Source organism: Pecten maximus, chromosome 16, assembly GCF_902652985.1.
Source record: "Pecten maximus chromosome 16, xPecMax1.1, whole genome shotgun sequence".
In the NCBI taxonomy this organism is placed as follows: domain Eukaryota; kingdom Metazoa; phylum Mollusca; class Bivalvia; order Pectinida; family Pectinidae; genus Pecten; species Pecten maximus.
The window spans coordinates 33,580,685-33,597,629 of record NC_047030.1 but is presented as its reverse complement, the minus strand read 5'-3'; the positions used below and the strand labels follow the sequence as shown (position 1 = coordinate 33,597,629).

Below are 16,945 nucleotides of genomic sequence, written 5' to 3'. Positions count from 1 at the left end.
GAAATGGTTATAGTCGCCCGTACGAGATCTGGTTAATTTTGAAGTGATTCCAGTACATGGATTCGCAGAACGTGGTTTAAATGTATTAAATCGATCGTATACATAAAGTATGTTTATCATACTTCAATGTTGTTTACATAAGCCGGAATATAAGCTACACATACAATAGTCAGTCAATAGTCTTATTCAAATATCGTGATCGGAAGTTATATATTTGGGTCAACCAATCATTTATTGATATAACTGACCTCGTTATGAAAACTTGGTCTCCATACAAATATATGCTATACTGTATGCATATTTACATTACATATCTGACAAGAATACAAGTATTTGCCCGATATTAATGCAGGTGCTCTGTATGCAACACGTACAGAATTTGCCTTGAATACTATTTTCACAATTTCATCAAGCAGGTCGGTCAGGGTTTGGAATTGTTTAAGGCTGTAGCGAAATCATGTGACCGTCATATGACACGGCAGTGTCAGCAGTGTGTTTTAAGCTGAGTTATTTTTAGATATTCTGGTTTTGTTTACCTTTGTCACACCTAAAATGAAAGTGTTAAAATCAAAAGCTTTTACTTATAACGCCTGTTATAAACGCTCACCATTCCGTACCATTACGTAATCCTGACTGTTGATTTTTTATGTGTTTTAATTACAATTTATCAACGAATTTTCATCATGGCAAAATATATAATCCCCGTCAACGATTCCATTTTGTTTTAAATACTAGAACCGGTTAGAGTTGAGATATAATTAGACTTATATATAGGTATTGGTTATAGCAACGCAAGTTCACCGCGAGGAAATTTCTTTTTGTCATTGCATTGAACCTGATATCGTTGATTTGGACACTGAACGACTTGAGGATTGCTAGCTTAGGTTGAGTGTATTATCGAACACATTGAGTCTATGCGTTCCGCCCCGGTAAATATACAAACATGTGTGGGTGAGCGCATGTGTGTGTTTGGACTACAGTACGTGGTATGCGCTAGTGTTAACCAGTGTTAAATTTAGCCGCCAAGCCTGACAGCCGCAGTTTACGCTCGATCTAGAGGTAAGGTTCGTTTTATATTCGTTTTATATTCTCTGATTATTACCTGAACTCATAATCAATAATTAAAATATTTATGACAGTGATAAAATTGTAACCAACGTAAACAGTATCCTTTTTTTTTTTATCTCTCTTGATTTGGTCCAATGTTTATCTACCTTGACCAGGCCCACGCCTAGATGTTGTACATACAAATGTAGATTGCACATGTGTACTGTGACGCGAAGACCAGCGGTCACAACAACTAAATACTGCAATTGCTTGACTTTATATATAGACAATGTAACGTTGCACGTGTGGTCATACAGAGGTAATCAGAGGGCATTTTTGTTTGATTTGGTTGACCTATATTCCTATACAATGTAGAAAAATCCTTTAGCTTTTGTTGACCAGACACGTGATATTTTCATTGATCGGTAAGAATACATGGTGAATGATTCATATTTGAAACCTGTACTATTTCGAAATCGGTCCCAGATAATTATGGTTGTAACTTACTACGTTCATATAGACATTTTATAGATATAAATAATATATATAAATATAAATATATATTTATGGATATAATTACTTGTTATATAATATGTGTAAAGCAGACACATTTTAAACATAGATAATGCTTTAGAAAAGGTATACCATCAGTGAATTGAAGAAAACAAATTATTCAACAATTTCAAATGACGGCATAAGAGGTAAATTTTATAAATGCATCGACATTTAAAAATATATCTTGCAGTATCTAATGCATGAACTACCGCAAAAGGTTCGAGTTACGTTTTTAAACACTTCAATATCATGAACAGACTTTCTGTCTCTCTAATATCTTAGCTACATAAGTGTTATTTAAATACGTATTAGTTAGTTACGATAGCAATGTATGCTTTAATTTATGAAATATTCTTTATGTATAGAACTAGTCCTGTATCTACATGCAGACATTTCTCTCCGAATAATGACCATTTTTTTCTTTCAGTTTGAAAACTAAGTATTATACCTCTATAGGTTTCTACCTATATCTGTCTCTCTTGAGCCCATATCATGTCTATTGTATATCACTGTTGTCCTTCCCGAGACTTATATTTTACAATCAAGGAAGTCAATTAACATTGGCAATGCTATATTGGTGTATTGTTCTTGTCTGTTATTAACTTTTTCTATAATAACAATGTTATGTTTATTAGTTTCTTTATGTATTGGAATATGTAATATCTCCATAATACACACAACAAGTTTTATTCTTTATGTTTTATAGGGATACTTAAATCATTAAGATATGACATAAAACATAAACATCACACCCCAGGCATCAAAATGATAAAGAGCAGCTCGGTCACGTGGTATACGAGCTGTCAGTTTCTGACCTTATACGTATGATAGGTCACAAATAATTGCGAGAAAATACGTGAATGGATAAATCTAGAATACTCAAATACATACATACAAAATACATTTTCCTGCGTGGTCTATGGTAGGAATAAGTGAAGCCCAAAACGGTTGTCAAAACACTGTATGGTACCTATCAATGCCGGAGTGGAACTGCACAGCTGCTGAAGCCTATGAATTATATTCCTGACTTGTCATTATCATTTCCACCTGTGTTTGACTGTAAGTAAGTCTGTTTCTAATTACTTATATCGAGAAAAACAACATCTATGTTCCATGTCACGGAACAGATAATGGTATATAGACGTGCTGTCAAAATACAAACGTTTATTGGTGATACAAAGTGACAACATCCATCTTAACTGAAATTTTAGGCATTATATTATCATCAACTCATTAAAATGTACATAATGAAATCTTTTGATTGTTATAAAAGCCTGCATGCATGTTCCTGCAATGATTTCGAAGATTGGAAACGGGATCGTCCGACAATATGAATGTAAATTTGACCGTTTTATAAATATAGATGTCTTTGCTGTAACGTCAACATATATCTATATATATAGGTGTCAGATTTATATAAGTGTCTTGACACTTGTTTCTGATTCCTTTTTATATAATTTATATATGTTGTATATATTGTTAATTGGAAATTGACAAATAAAACACAATTTAAACTAAATATAGATGCAATTGGTCTATACAGAATCTTCAGTTGGCATATATCAACATAGATATGTATCTATGTTGAATTCTGTACCAATCACAATGAACAGCCATGAGACTTCGATTTCGTTATATTCAAAATATACACAAACGCGACAAAACGCTTTAACTACGAAGATGTAATATCATACCGATGCTAGTCAATTGTAGCTTTGATGTATAGCTACCAAACTATTCCCAACATTGTATTTCAGATAACTATCTCAACTGGCCTTCCCTAAAACACCTATCAAGCCCGTAACCCGATTCTTCATACTTCTGACATAGATATACATTGCTCTCAGCTTGCAAGCTAGCTGGAGTTAACGAGATGAGTCAGCCGGTCCCTGACAAACAACATCATCTCTCGGTCATTGGCATTTGGAATACATTATATCCCCTAATCACGCACAAACAAATGTAAATGCCATTCGAATCGTAAAACCATCGTTCCAAATGTCTCTATAACTCTAGTTAGAGTCAAAATGCATGTCCCAAGTCAATTAAGCCAACATTCTTGTCGATTTGTCATATAACTGCTGTAAGTTCTAAAAACGAGTCAATTTTGCAATACAATCTCATTAGTCAAATATGTATGTACTCTATAATCTCATTTCTTGGGAGCAATCCATATCGATTTATTCTTGTTTTTATTTCGTAAGGCATGTACTATTTATGCGTATTCGGAATGAAAATAAAATATTGACAAGCCTTCAAGTATGGATATATACCTCCAGCTTCAAAACACATATGTATAGAATTCTGTTCTTCAAACATACTTATTTTTAGTTATTTTTTTAATTTTCAAGTAAGGGTACGTACACAAAAAATGGAGTCCTCTACTCCACATACCTCCCCAGACTGGCTAGCTGTTTCTAGAACATCAAAACTATATATTAAATATAGGTTTATGATTTTGGTCTCGAGGATATATGTCTGAACCTAAGTATCAAACTAGGGGGCATAATCCAGTATTAGAATTTAGTGGAGTTATTCCAACAAAAAACTTAGGGGCTGTTGGCCAGTCTAATACCTCCATGAAAACTAGCATTTTGAGGCATTGCTGAAATATTTACCACGAAGTATTTCTCTGCGGTCTACTTACGAAGTACAGTGTACCATTTCTTCCTCAGAGATGATATCTAGACTCAAAAAACTATTTCTGGTATAGCTATGGATACTATGCGGAATAACCTAGGTCATTGTATGGCATTAATATGAATTGGTACTTATGTAGGAAATCTGAACCTATATTCATACACAGAATGATGGATTCATGGTAAAAAGGAAAATCGGTCAAGTATAACCACAACACCATTAGAGGGTATACCGCATATAGAGTTTCAGGCTTCTAAATCACAACATAACCTAGTAATTTGATCAACTAGGTAAACATTTTATCCAAAAGATACTCCCTCAGAAAGTTAAAACGCTTTTGAGCAGAATCGAATAGACCACGCATCACTACTTTCAAATACGGTTGCTTGTTTTTGTTTAACGTCCTATTAACAGCCAGTGTCATTTAAGGACGTGCCAGGTTTTGGAGGTGGAGGAAAGCCGGAATACCCAGAGAAAAACCACCGGCCTACATTCAGTACCTGGCAACTTTCCCACGTGGGTTTCGAACTCGCAACCCAGAGGTGGAAGGCTAGCGTTTTAAGTGTCGGGACACCTTAACCACTCGGCCACCGCGGCCCCACTTTCAAATACATATAGATATATATATCTACGTAACAAGAATGAAGACGCATCTTTTTCGCGCAAGCTGCACTTTACATACATGTATATGCATCAACACGTGTTACATTGTGACTAAGTGGTATTGGAGAATAATTGTAAACCAGATTTGTTAAGCTAGGTATATACAGTTTAAAGTTTTGTTTTTTTTAATTTTGGGTGATGTTTGTAGTAGCCTCTATCTTCCTCGTTTAATTCAGCTTTCTAGGGAAAACAATCGCATTTAATATTTCCTTTCCACTCATGTCAGCCTGTGTTTGGTCAACGCGAGGGAGGTTGTTTTATTCTACTGGACATGCATTGTTTATGTCCACGATTCCAACATATCTTGGTGACCTCACTTCATAAGCCGTATAAAGTTTCATTGATCAATCCCGTGTTCTTTCTGTTATGACTGATGTAAATAATAATTTCGTAATTATGTAAAAATGTTGGTTTATCGGAATGTATGGATATGCTAATCATTAACATTTGGTTTCTATCTGAATGATATTTAGGCCATACAACTTACAACCACTTATCAACGATAAAGGACGTCAACAATTTAGTTGTTATTGTGTCAAACCGGACATATGTCACATTTATATATAATATACTGTAGTATTTTCTATTATTTTCTCTATAATAGTCTTTCAAACTTTTCTTTGTTACATCTGCTCTATTATATATTGCTGTGCTTAGTGGAGATACTGTTCTACATTATAGTTTTGCCCGTTATAATCTAGCGTCTGACATGAATTTGTAACCAAATCATAAATGGTCAAATCCGAAAAAAGTAAGGAAACTATACTTGTCGGCTTTGCTGGGTGAATCGCATCATGAACAGTGGGGCATTTTGAGAAGATAACATTTTAGCCACTGGATATCTCACTGAAAAACGAATCTTCATATGAACTTACATATACATGATATGATGCACTTACCAATATGTAAACCTCTGTAAGTGAACCACATTGAATTGTGACTTTTCTGTAATTAATATTTCTTTTGTCTGCATTTCAGAATTCTTGCTAACAAACAGGCAAGATGGAAGGCATTGTGATGCAACAGCCTCTTGGTACGTATACACTTTGTTTGAACAATATGTTTGTAAAACCAACAAATACATATTGTATCTAATTTAAAGATAAACCTAAAGATCTACATAAATAGCTTGCCCTACATATGTACCCATTTTCGTCCTCGAAACAGCCATTGTCCTACACATAAGGTCGTGTGTCATAAAAGGACGGATGACTATTGGGATAATAGGTAGGGTTATATGATGACGGGTGTCTATGAGCTTTACCAACAGCAGGGCCATATGAGGATGGGTTTCTAGGGGCTACCAACAGCCTTGGTCAAGAGACGACGGGTGTCTAGGGGGACACCAAAAGACAGGATTTTGGGTTATTTGAAGACAGATGTCTTTGTTGACAACAACAAACAGTGTTATATGAGGACGTGTATCAAGGAGGCACAAGCAGGGTCATATAAGGACGGGTGTATAGGAGAAATGAATAGCCGGGTCATATGAATATGAGTGTATTTTTAGACACCAACAGTCATGGTTTTATGTGGATAGGTTCAGACAGATAACCGGCTGTATGCTTGGACACCAGAGAAGTAAACAAAGAATAAAAAAGAAAATAAAAAAATTCAAAAAAAAAATTCAAAAAAAAAAAATTATAATAATAATAAAAAAATAAATAAATAAAAAATAGATAAAAAAAATACTGCAGGACAGTTTTATGAAACGTTGTCTATTTAATTGTTCGAAAATTACACCTTTATATTTTAGCTAGTGGTGAAAAATCAGTCAATTCCCTAGACTATCTGGCATCCTTGGATTTCATTAAGATACGACAGAAGGTGGACTTAGCTGAGTGTAAGTACAAATGATAACCACGGTAAGACGTAACTTTACTGGAAAATGTCCTACTTCATTGGTTTACAAACAAATACCACTGACTTTGCGACATAATTATTTAGACCAAATCTTGTGTGTTGCAAATTAAATTGAAGATGTTTGAGATGGTACAACGTGACCTTGCAATTGAAAATAATGATATAAGATAATGAAATAGAAAAAGAAATATCACTTCTTTGCAGGAACCAACATTCAGACCAAATCAAATATTCTACAACATAAAATAAAAGACTTTAATGTTATATAAGGACTTTATAATTGCAAATGATAATACTTTTTAGTAATAAGAAAATGAAATAGTTAAACAAATATCAAATTTAACTGGCTTTCATAATTATAGACTTAAAAGATAATTATTGTAATGTCATATATTGCAACAGAAATTTATTTTGCTTGATATCTTCTTTATTATTTTTTTATTTCGCATAATTAACGACAGATTTAAATATGGCTAAAACATCAAATGATTTGTAGTCAATATTTAAATATTCCGTTACCTAGTAATACGTATTTACACACCATTTATGATTATTTCAGTGCTGACTCCATGGGAAGTAGCGAACCGATATGAAGTATGTGATGCCAATGACAGGGTTTTCATGAGAGTTACAGAAGGTTAGATATGCTATCTGTGATATCATTATAAACCAATAGCAATGTTCTATCTATAAGTAACGTACCAAATTATTTGGTCACGTGACATTTTACGTATATACTTCATGCATTTAGGTAATTTTGTTTAATGATTATTGATCTCTTCGTTTTTTAATGACATCTATTGAAATTCCATATACATATAGAAAACTACTTTAACTCTGATACTATTTATATAATTTTCCGAATCGGATTTCAAGAGATATTGCACCGAACAGATTTTAAAAAACCAGCAATGGTATTGTTAGATAAGAATAAAGAACAAAATAGCGTCATAATTTTGTGACGTTGCATATATTAATCTATATATTGACAATTAAGCAGCTGAAAGTAGAAATCGTCAGATGAATCAGCTAATTAATTTGTCTACTAGTGTAACGAATTTCAGGAAAACGCATTGAAAATTTGTCAAAATGCATGATATACTCAATACTTTTGGCATGGCGCTGTATATATTTAAATACTTTGAGCTGTTTAAATAGCAGCTGTAATATGTTCACGAAGAAGGAGACTGGGTAGATTGAATTACGATAAAGTGCTATAACTTTTGTCGTTTTGTTTAATTACAACTTTCTGCTTTGAAGAGACTTATAACGATTCGTATCTGTATCATTTCCAACAAGAATTCATTTAAATAATGGTCAAATAGAGTTTTAGTCAAAGAAAGGCTATTTGCTGGTGACTGAATTAAATCAAAATGATTAAATGCTGTTTTGGGTGTCGTTACAGAGTCCGCTACATGTGAGAGACAATGTTGTTTGCCGGTACAAAGAGCACTAGTGCTCCACGTCACAGATATGACCGGTCAGGTAGGAAGTGTATTTATACAGCATATCAAATGTTAACACGCCACCCGATACTACTGTGGGATAATCCCAAATATATTGAGTGGAATCTTTTGCCTTTCATTTGATCTTTTTTTAATTTTGTTTTTCTTATTTTTTCCGAAGTTTTTACATTAAATCAACACACACATTTTCTTTAACACACACAATAATAAATATGGATGGGTTTATATATAATTGTCTTCATTGGCACATTAAACCTCACTCATACAATAATCCTCATTTTGAAAATAATTCTTTTTCTTCTAATCTATATTTTTTACAATCTGCCCTGAAAGACAACATTTTAACCTGTCTTATCAATGTTTTGATCGGTAGATGGGGTGTTCAGGGATGGCTTATGACATGAGATGTAACCAAAATTCATATTAATCCCAAATTGTGTAAACGTTTGATAGATGAACGAATTGTCCTGGTGCTATATCTTGAGATATTCCTAATTTGTCTATGTTATTGTTTTGTCTTCCTGCACATCGGAAGCTGACCATTGTTTTCAGAATATAGTGACAATATATCTTGAACTTTTACAAACTTTTAACTTTTCCTTTATCTAGGAACTTGCCCAGATAAAGAAAGACTTTAAGTGTTGCGCAGGAGGCAGCTGTTGTGCTACTGCTGACTGTTGCGCGATGGAAATGTTTACTGAGAGTCCTGTTGGTCGAAATGTTTCGCGTTCACGACAAATGTGAGTATATAAATACAGTATTCGATCATTTGTTTTAAACAAATGAAGAATGCAAACCTACCTACCAGACAAGTGATATACCATTAATATATATAACTCCTCATATTTTGTACTTAAAGCTTTTATTAAGATTTTCACAATTTTCGTTTATGTATACACTTTTTCCTCTTTAGACGATTTACAAAGGATCCTGCTTCAGTTAGGTAGAATCAAGTTTGTTCTATTTTGAGCGACAACATTTGGATTATAATTAATGGTGTTTAAGAAGTATATTTGTTGAGGCCATAAAAAAAGCAAGGAAAACGTTTTTGATTTTACGAGTAATAATATCCATAGATGTGTAGAGTTACATTAATGATATTTATTGTATGTATGTAACAATATATATGTCGTCTCGTCTGTAATTACTAACTGGGCTGTCACGTGACAGGCAATTGTTATACTGCCTACAAATACATTTTGTTTTCTTTTTAGGTTTTATTGCTGTTTCCCCAAATTTCACGTGTTTGACGGGTACGGTAAACAAATGTTTGAAATAAGTGGACCATGCTGTCCTTGTCAGGGACCCGGATGTTATGGAGATTTAGAGTATCCGGTAAGTACCATCGTTACATTTGACCAGATGCAAATGATTATTTTTACATTATAATCCTTAAGTAGAAATATTCCAACAGTGGTTATATCTATCTATATATCTATATAGATCTTAGAGTTATCATGAAGTAGTTGGTTTATTTATAAAATGTTAAAATAGAAATTTTAATCTAATTTAATCATATATTCTATAAACATATACAATTATGCTATGTTTTATTTTATTTTTATTGAAATCAGCTGACAAATCCCGGGGGGTCAGATTCCGGTGCCAAGGTGACGAAGATTTGGGATGGTGCTGCCAGAGCATGCTGTACACATGCCAATACGTTTGGCTGTCATTGTAAGTCTATACTCTTCATTTAGTCTTACCAAGTTTATGATAAAAAAAAATATACAATGAAGCACAAACGAAAATTTAAATATATTTACCATGCGTTTGCAAACAGTAGTTTTTAAACTGTTAATTGAAGGTGCCGAATTTAGCATATAACAAAAGATTCCTTGTCGAATGCCATTAATATTTACTTTAGTTGCTACTTATTATAGCTTTTTGTGCTTGCTTAAAGATGTTAACGTATTATTAAAGTTATTTCTCTTATTATTGTATTATCATGAAAATTTATATTTTAAAATTATTATATATATCTATTGATAAATTGAATAAATGAGCGTTCATATTTATATATTAATCAATATATTTTAAGTAATATATCTTTATCATTAAATCAGTTCCTCCGAATATGGATGTCCAAAAGAAACTCTCAATTTTCGGATCGGTGTTTGCTCTGGTAAGTATAACGTTTGGACTTAATATCATTTATCGATACCGATGCTTCATTTTTCAATAAGCTATATCCAGTGTAAATTTTGAGTTTTCGGAACATTATATTTTTGACGTAATTATTTGTTCTTTTAAAGGATTACGTGCTGTTTGAGAACAATGGCGAGGAGGGGTCATAGGACGTCTAAGAGAGCTGCAGATAACGAAGTACAGCAGTCTATTCTATCGACATGCTTATGTTATGTATTCAAATAATCGTGCCTACCTCAGTTTTGGGAAATGTCTTTAGAACTGGACAGATTATGTATTTTGTATGTGTGAACGATTATACCAAAGCATAATATATAATTTAGAGAGAGGAAGAATGTTTTCTTTCGACAAAGTCAATAGCTCAATGAAGAAATCTAAATCGAGGCCGCAGAACGGTGATAACTTACGATCTGTACATGTATCTGTATAATGTGATCATTTTACTGGCCTCTGCAACACACAGTTTTATATTCAAAATTTACAACGATAGTAAAACACCTGTTGGACCTGAATGCAAGCATTCATGTATGGTTCAGTAACAGACTTTGAAAGGAGTGTTCATTTCTTAATAAATGGACTTTGAGTCAATCGGGTTAAAATGGACGATATAGATTTCTTTCATATCTTGAATTAGAAGTTACACACGTCTTGAAATTAAGCGTTAATTCCTGGACAAAATTGTTGTTCTATTAATCAAAACATCATATATCAGCGCCATGATGAACAATGCTTCAAAACGTTTGTATTATTGACACGGATTTCATTTAGAAATATTAACATTTTAGAACTTCAAAAAACGGATCACGGTTAGCAAAATTTATTTTTGGTGCTTTTGAATCAGTTCATGTAAAATATAAACTAAAATCTATGAGTTTATATAAATGTGGAGGACGTTCGTGCGGTAAATGAATCGCATATAGGATCTGTGCTTTTTGAATAATTACTTATGCATTGTAAAATCAATCAATCAATCAAATCTGTACCTCTCTTAACCAATATATATCATTGTATGTATTGTTATTGATTAAAAATTCCAGTATTGTAAACAGATCAGTGTTTTGTTAATTTTTTTTCGTACCACTAATTCTCTGACTCGGACATGACTGTTATGTTATAGAATATACTTAAACGGACAAAATGTGAACAAGATAGAGTATCTCTGGAGATGTTTGTTTAACGTCCTATTAACAGTCAGGGTCATTTAAGGACGTTCCAGATTTTGGAGGTGGAGGAAAGCTGGAGTACCCGGAGAAAAACCACCGGCCTACGGCCAGTACCTGGCAAGTGCCCCACGTCGGTTTCGAACTCGCAACCCAGAGTTGGAGGGCTAGTGATAACGTGTCGGGACACCTTAACCACTCGGCCACCGCGGCCCCTCTGGAGATGGATACCTTTTCCAAAACTACAAGGAGAACGGGACCATACGCCTCTGCTGCTTTGTCGCTAACAACCATCATCCATCTCCGGAAACCACGTGTTTGCAAACTTCGACTACGAGATAATGGGAGTAAACATGTATATATAGTATCAACTGGGACGTGAAAACTCCATAGGTTTAGGACATGTTTAGAGAGTTTGTAGAGTAGGTATATAACCATGTAAAAATGGGAAGTTAACAATAGGAAAATTGGAATCCCTCTGATCATCAGTTTTCAGTGCTGATCATTTTTAAAGAAAAGGTAAAGAAGCTGGTGTAGGAAGAGTTGATAGTTTCCTTGCTTTTATGTTCCACATGGTATATTAGAGTGAACAAGTCAATTAGTCTTTCAAAGATCACGTATAATCCATCCAAATACCAATACATCTGAAGAGGTTTCAGTATCTTGCATGAAAACAAACATAATCCCACAAACAAGTGGAAGCCGCTGCTGAGTTTCCCCAAATTAGCATGTCAGTAATCTGATAGAAAATCTTGTCAACAAAGATGTGCCTATTTAATGTAAATTAAAATATGGCCAAAATAAGTACAAGGAATAAGACAAGGCGTATCAGAAGCATAAGCGTCTTCGTCATTTACGACATCTGCCAGACAAAGTGATTTCATTTTACGACACATAAGCTGGCTAATACCATATATTTATTGATTCGTTTACTGCGTGCTATGACCATGGACTGATGTACCACGATAAGGACGATAAATCATGTTTCTGTCAATAGTAGATGATATCTTCAGTAATGTAGTTCGAACCGACTACATATGCCCAGTAATGTACAAGCCAGCTTTATCTCCTCTTCGTCCAGGCCGAAAGTTCGCATTATCAAGGGTCGCCATGTGAATATATGAGTTCATATTTGACCTTTATATGAACAATTGTTCGCAAATGTCAGTATTCTCTGCCTGCTTGTCCTTGTGGCCACTGAGTCTTCCTCTTACATAGTTCTATTCTTCATGGTGTGCTTGTATCCTTCGATGTATCTCCCGTCTTGTTAGGATGCCATTAATCATGATAAAAACCAACGAAATATGCACAAACTTAATGTCTTTTTATGATTTATTAGTCTCCTAGGGTATACATTGTCATATGATGTACAGTAAAGTTGTTGGTTTTTACGAGGTTAATAGTCGGCGGGTATTAAATTTCGCGCAAACCAGCCTTGTAACCATTCTGTAGTCTTAAAAAAACTTTCTGTACATTGGGTAGTATTTATTAATGATAGTTGTTCGATTACTTTCCCGCTATATTAAATCACCACGAATAAAGCGAAATTGAAGCCCCCGCAAATATTACCAATTATGCAGCATAGTCAATCTAATCATCATCTTTAACACCACTTATAAGGAAACTCTTCGAGGGTAACTTACCGGATTGGATTGCATTTAGTCAGGAGGCTAAAATTTCAATGAGATCGTTACTCTCCTGATCACCTTTTCATTCTTCATTCAAATTTTAAAAACTTGATTTCAAAATGTTAATAATTATTTATTAAAGCGTTTTATGTCTATTAATTTGCCACAAATTGCATGCTTCATTCTTATGTAGGGCCCGCGGCGGCCGAGTGATTAAGGTATCTCAACACTTATATAATTAATCACTAGCCCTCCACCTCTGGGTTGCGAGTTCGAAACCTACGTCGGCCAGTTGCCAGGTACTGACCGTAGGTCGGTGGTTTTTCTCCGGATACTCCGGTTTTCCTCCACCTCTAAAACCTAACCAAATCATTCTCATATAAAACTAAATTTTTTCTGCTCCGTGTTATGATTGTTTTTATGTGACACACTGTCTTCGTAATTATATTCCAGCTTAAGAGCGGTGTGTAAGAGAATCGCAACATGTTACCTACCATTCCGTTTACTTTCTAGCTCAAGTTTGTTTAAAGTGACATCAATCATTGATTCTCTACAAAAGTGCATCGATACTATACAAAAGAAGTTGATCAATAATACTTTTGTAACATCGTATTGTTTTATCTTACATATCGACCTCGTAAAAACTAATTTTACAACATTTGCGAAATAAGTTATGTCACCTTTAAATATTTTTTGTTGACCTGGATGGAAGCGTGTGGTGGTTTTAGTGTTGGAAAAAACCAGAGTACCAGAGAAAACCAAGATGATTGAGCACGTCTGATCGTCTAGATGAAAGGCAAAGTATAATATTATGGTGCCACCCGACCACAACATTAAATAACGATATGGACGTATTCACCTGTCACCTTCTCAGGTGACCGGTCGGTGAACCATGCTACACTGTCATTATGTGACATTTCAATACATCGTCCATTAATGACATAATTATGTGAAGAATACTAAAACAATGCCAGACAACTTTAAAGTTACGTTAACTTTCCCTCAGCCACTGCACCATTTTGTCATAAGGAAAACCACATGTATGGATACATTTAATCATTTATTGACAATAGCAATAGTTACACGTCGACATTATCACCATCCTCACTATCATATTAATCCGTTTCATGACAAACATAGTTACACTTATTACACTTAACCCTGTACTATAGGTCATGTGGAACCATTTCTGAATAAAGGAGCATCTAGCAAAAAATACAGAAATAAATGAATACACGTGTGTTGCCTGTGTTCTCACTTCGCTAAACGACACGTACATTTTACCATTAACTGCACGTGAAATACTAACAAACACACTATGAGAAAATTCGCCACATAAAGGAAAATTAATTCCGCCTAATTCGCTCTGCTCAAACTACGGAAATTGAACTTATCGACGGATCAACTCAATGCCTCAAATAATGAGATAATCAAAATAAAATCTTAATTTGCTGTTTTTATTTACATCTTTCAACATATAAAGCCTATGTAAGAAAGGCTAATATTGAAAGCCAGGACAGTAGAGCAATCTTGAGTAAGTAAGTTTGATTTCATATAAATTTTTCTGGATTTCATTTTCAAGGAGTGTCAAAGTAATGCAATACGGAAAGAAAAATATTTAAGTATTTCTGTTACCGGTACCGATACAAAAACTACATGCAATATCAATATAACATGTTAAACATATTTATAGTAAAGAATCATACTACACTTAAGCATATCACAAGAATGTTGGCGTACAAAAACCGAGAGCCGGTAAAGAAAAATGAAACATCTCAAATATGCTGAAATATTTTTATGATTGAGATTACCCTACATTTTGGGAGATCTATAATTAAAAGACTGAAAATAAGGAATCTGAGTCTTAGCATAATCAACATAAGACTGAAAAAATAATGTAATTTCTTTTTCTAAATCTTACATTGTTCTTTCGTTATATATTGAACATTAATACTATACAAAAACTGAATTAGATGACTTATTATTTGATGCTGATACAGTTTAGTGGTTGAAAGCATTACACAATGTCCCAGTGCAACGGCAAACACCTCAAAAACTATAAATAAATAAAATAATAACAACAACAACAACAAAACAAAAAACAAAAACCACATCATTAATTTGACAGTATATAAATCCCTGTACTTCAGATGCCGTAACATCCGTATAGCGTTCTTATGATCCACCACCGCCATCATTGTTTTCAAACTCAACGTAATCCTGAAATAAATGCAAATAAAAGAAAATGATCTTTGTCGTAGATTTGTCTTAAGGATCATTTAATTGAAAAATATATTGATTTCACGGATAAAAAAGCTGAAAATATATCAGATAAAACTACGAGTAAGGAGTACTTGAAAAGATTTTGTTTTCTTCTAGAACTTTATATAAATGAATAAAATAAATGAATAATAGATACAGCTAATTAATGATTTGTATAAACTTCGAAAAAATAAGAAAGAAAGAAAAGAAAGAAAGAAAGGGGAAATAAGAATAGTAAAATATAGATGTTTGATGAATATCAGAGTTGCAATTTCATTAAAACCATTACTTCTTGGAATGAAATATAACATCAAATATCATGCTTACCAGCGCAAACACGGACCCAAAAATTGAGAGTTTCTTTTGGACATCCATGCCGGGAGGAACTGAATATAAGGCGAATGAGGTTACTTTGATTGTGGAACAATATTGGCAGATTATATATCAATATAGGTTTTCTTTTGCAATTGTAGGATTCATGTTTTTATCCAGGATATTATTCAACAATACTTTTTCAAGGTAATTTTTTGTTGTTGCAGAGAGTATCCAAAAGGCTCTGTCATAGGTGGACTTACGGGCAAAATGGCGACCACTTGTTAATCGCGCACGTGTAAACTGTTATTTCTACGGTTCAATGTTTGAGCAGTTCGTGTCAAACTGCAAATCTGAATTTGTTCTAATTTACTTATTTTATAGATGGGTAAGGCACGAACTGGAAATAAAACTATCAATATGCTGCAGGTGCAGATTACAGGCGATATGAATGCCTATCTTTACTCACAATGACAACCAAATGTATTGGCATATGTACAACACGCTCTGCCAGCCCCGTCCCATATCTTAGTTACCATGGCACCGGAATCCGATCCTCCAGGATTTGTCAACTGTAAATTAATATTTGATATTATATATATCCAAGGTTAGGCGAGTCTATTTGACGATATTCCAATGCAGTAAACAATTGAAAGAAAATGATTCAGTTTTGGGGGTACATACCTTGAACTCCAAATCTTCGGTGCAACCAGGTCCCTGACAAGGACAGCACGGCCCATTCATGTCATACATTTGCTTGCCGTACGCATCATAGACGTGGAATCGTGGGTAGCAACAATAAAACCTTAGGTTAAGAAGAAAAGTGCGCATTTTTTAATCATAATACACTGTAGTTAGAATGTTAGTCGCACTGGTTAGTCGAACTGGTAAGACGTACATGTTAGTCACACTGGTTAGTCGTACTTGTTAGTCACACTGGTTAGTCGTACTTGTTAGTCACACTGGTTAGTCGTACATTGTTAGTCGTACTGGTTAGTCGTACCTTGTTAGTCACACTGGTTAGTCGTACTTGTTAGTCGTCACTGGTTAGTCACGTACTGGTTAGTCACACTGGTTAGTCGTACTTGTTAGTCACACTGGTTAGTCGTACACTGGTTAGTCGTACTTGTTAGTCACACTGGTTAGTCGTACTTGTTAGTCACACTTGTTAGTCGTACTTGTTAGTCACACTGGTCACGTT

At 34.1% G+C, this 16,945-nt stretch overlaps 2 protein-coding genes across 3 annotated transcripts; one reads left to right on the top strand and one right to left on the bottom strand.

The window, feature by feature from the left end:
- The first annotated feature begins 840 nt into the window (after positions 1-840).
- LOC117345107 (phospholipid scramblase 1-like) lies at positions 841-11,432 on the top strand. 2 transcript variants are annotated; one of them, XM_033908061.1, is made up of 10 exons: positions 841-1,064; positions 5,884-5,938; positions 6,662-6,748; positions 7,328-7,405; positions 8,174-8,253; positions 8,844-8,974; positions 9,449-9,569; positions 9,809-9,911; positions 10,301-10,359; positions 10,490-11,432. In XM_033908061.1, exons 2-10 carry the CDS (start codon positions 5,908-5,910, stop codon positions 10,529-10,531), a joined length of 732 nt encoding a protein of 243 aa, XP_033763952.1. In that variant the 5' UTR covers positions 841-1,064; positions 5,884-5,907; the 3' UTR covers positions 10,532-11,432. The 2 variants fall into 2 exon arrangements, with proteins under 2 accessions (XP_033763952.1, XP_033763951.1); XM_033908060.1 differs by having other exon boundaries at positions 843-1,059.
- Positions 11,433-14,211: 2,779 nt separating this feature from the next.
- LOC117345106 (phospholipid scramblase 3-like) lies at positions 14,212-16,549 on the bottom strand (the record flags this gene model as incomplete). Its single annotated transcript, XM_033908059.1, is given in 4 exon segments — positions 14,212-15,390; positions 15,760-15,818; positions 16,214-16,316; positions 16,429-16,549. Coding segments are annotated over 4 exon segments (328 nt in total), but the record flags the coding sequence as incomplete, so codon positions are not given.
- Between the last annotated feature and the right edge of the window lie 396 nt (positions 16,550-16,945).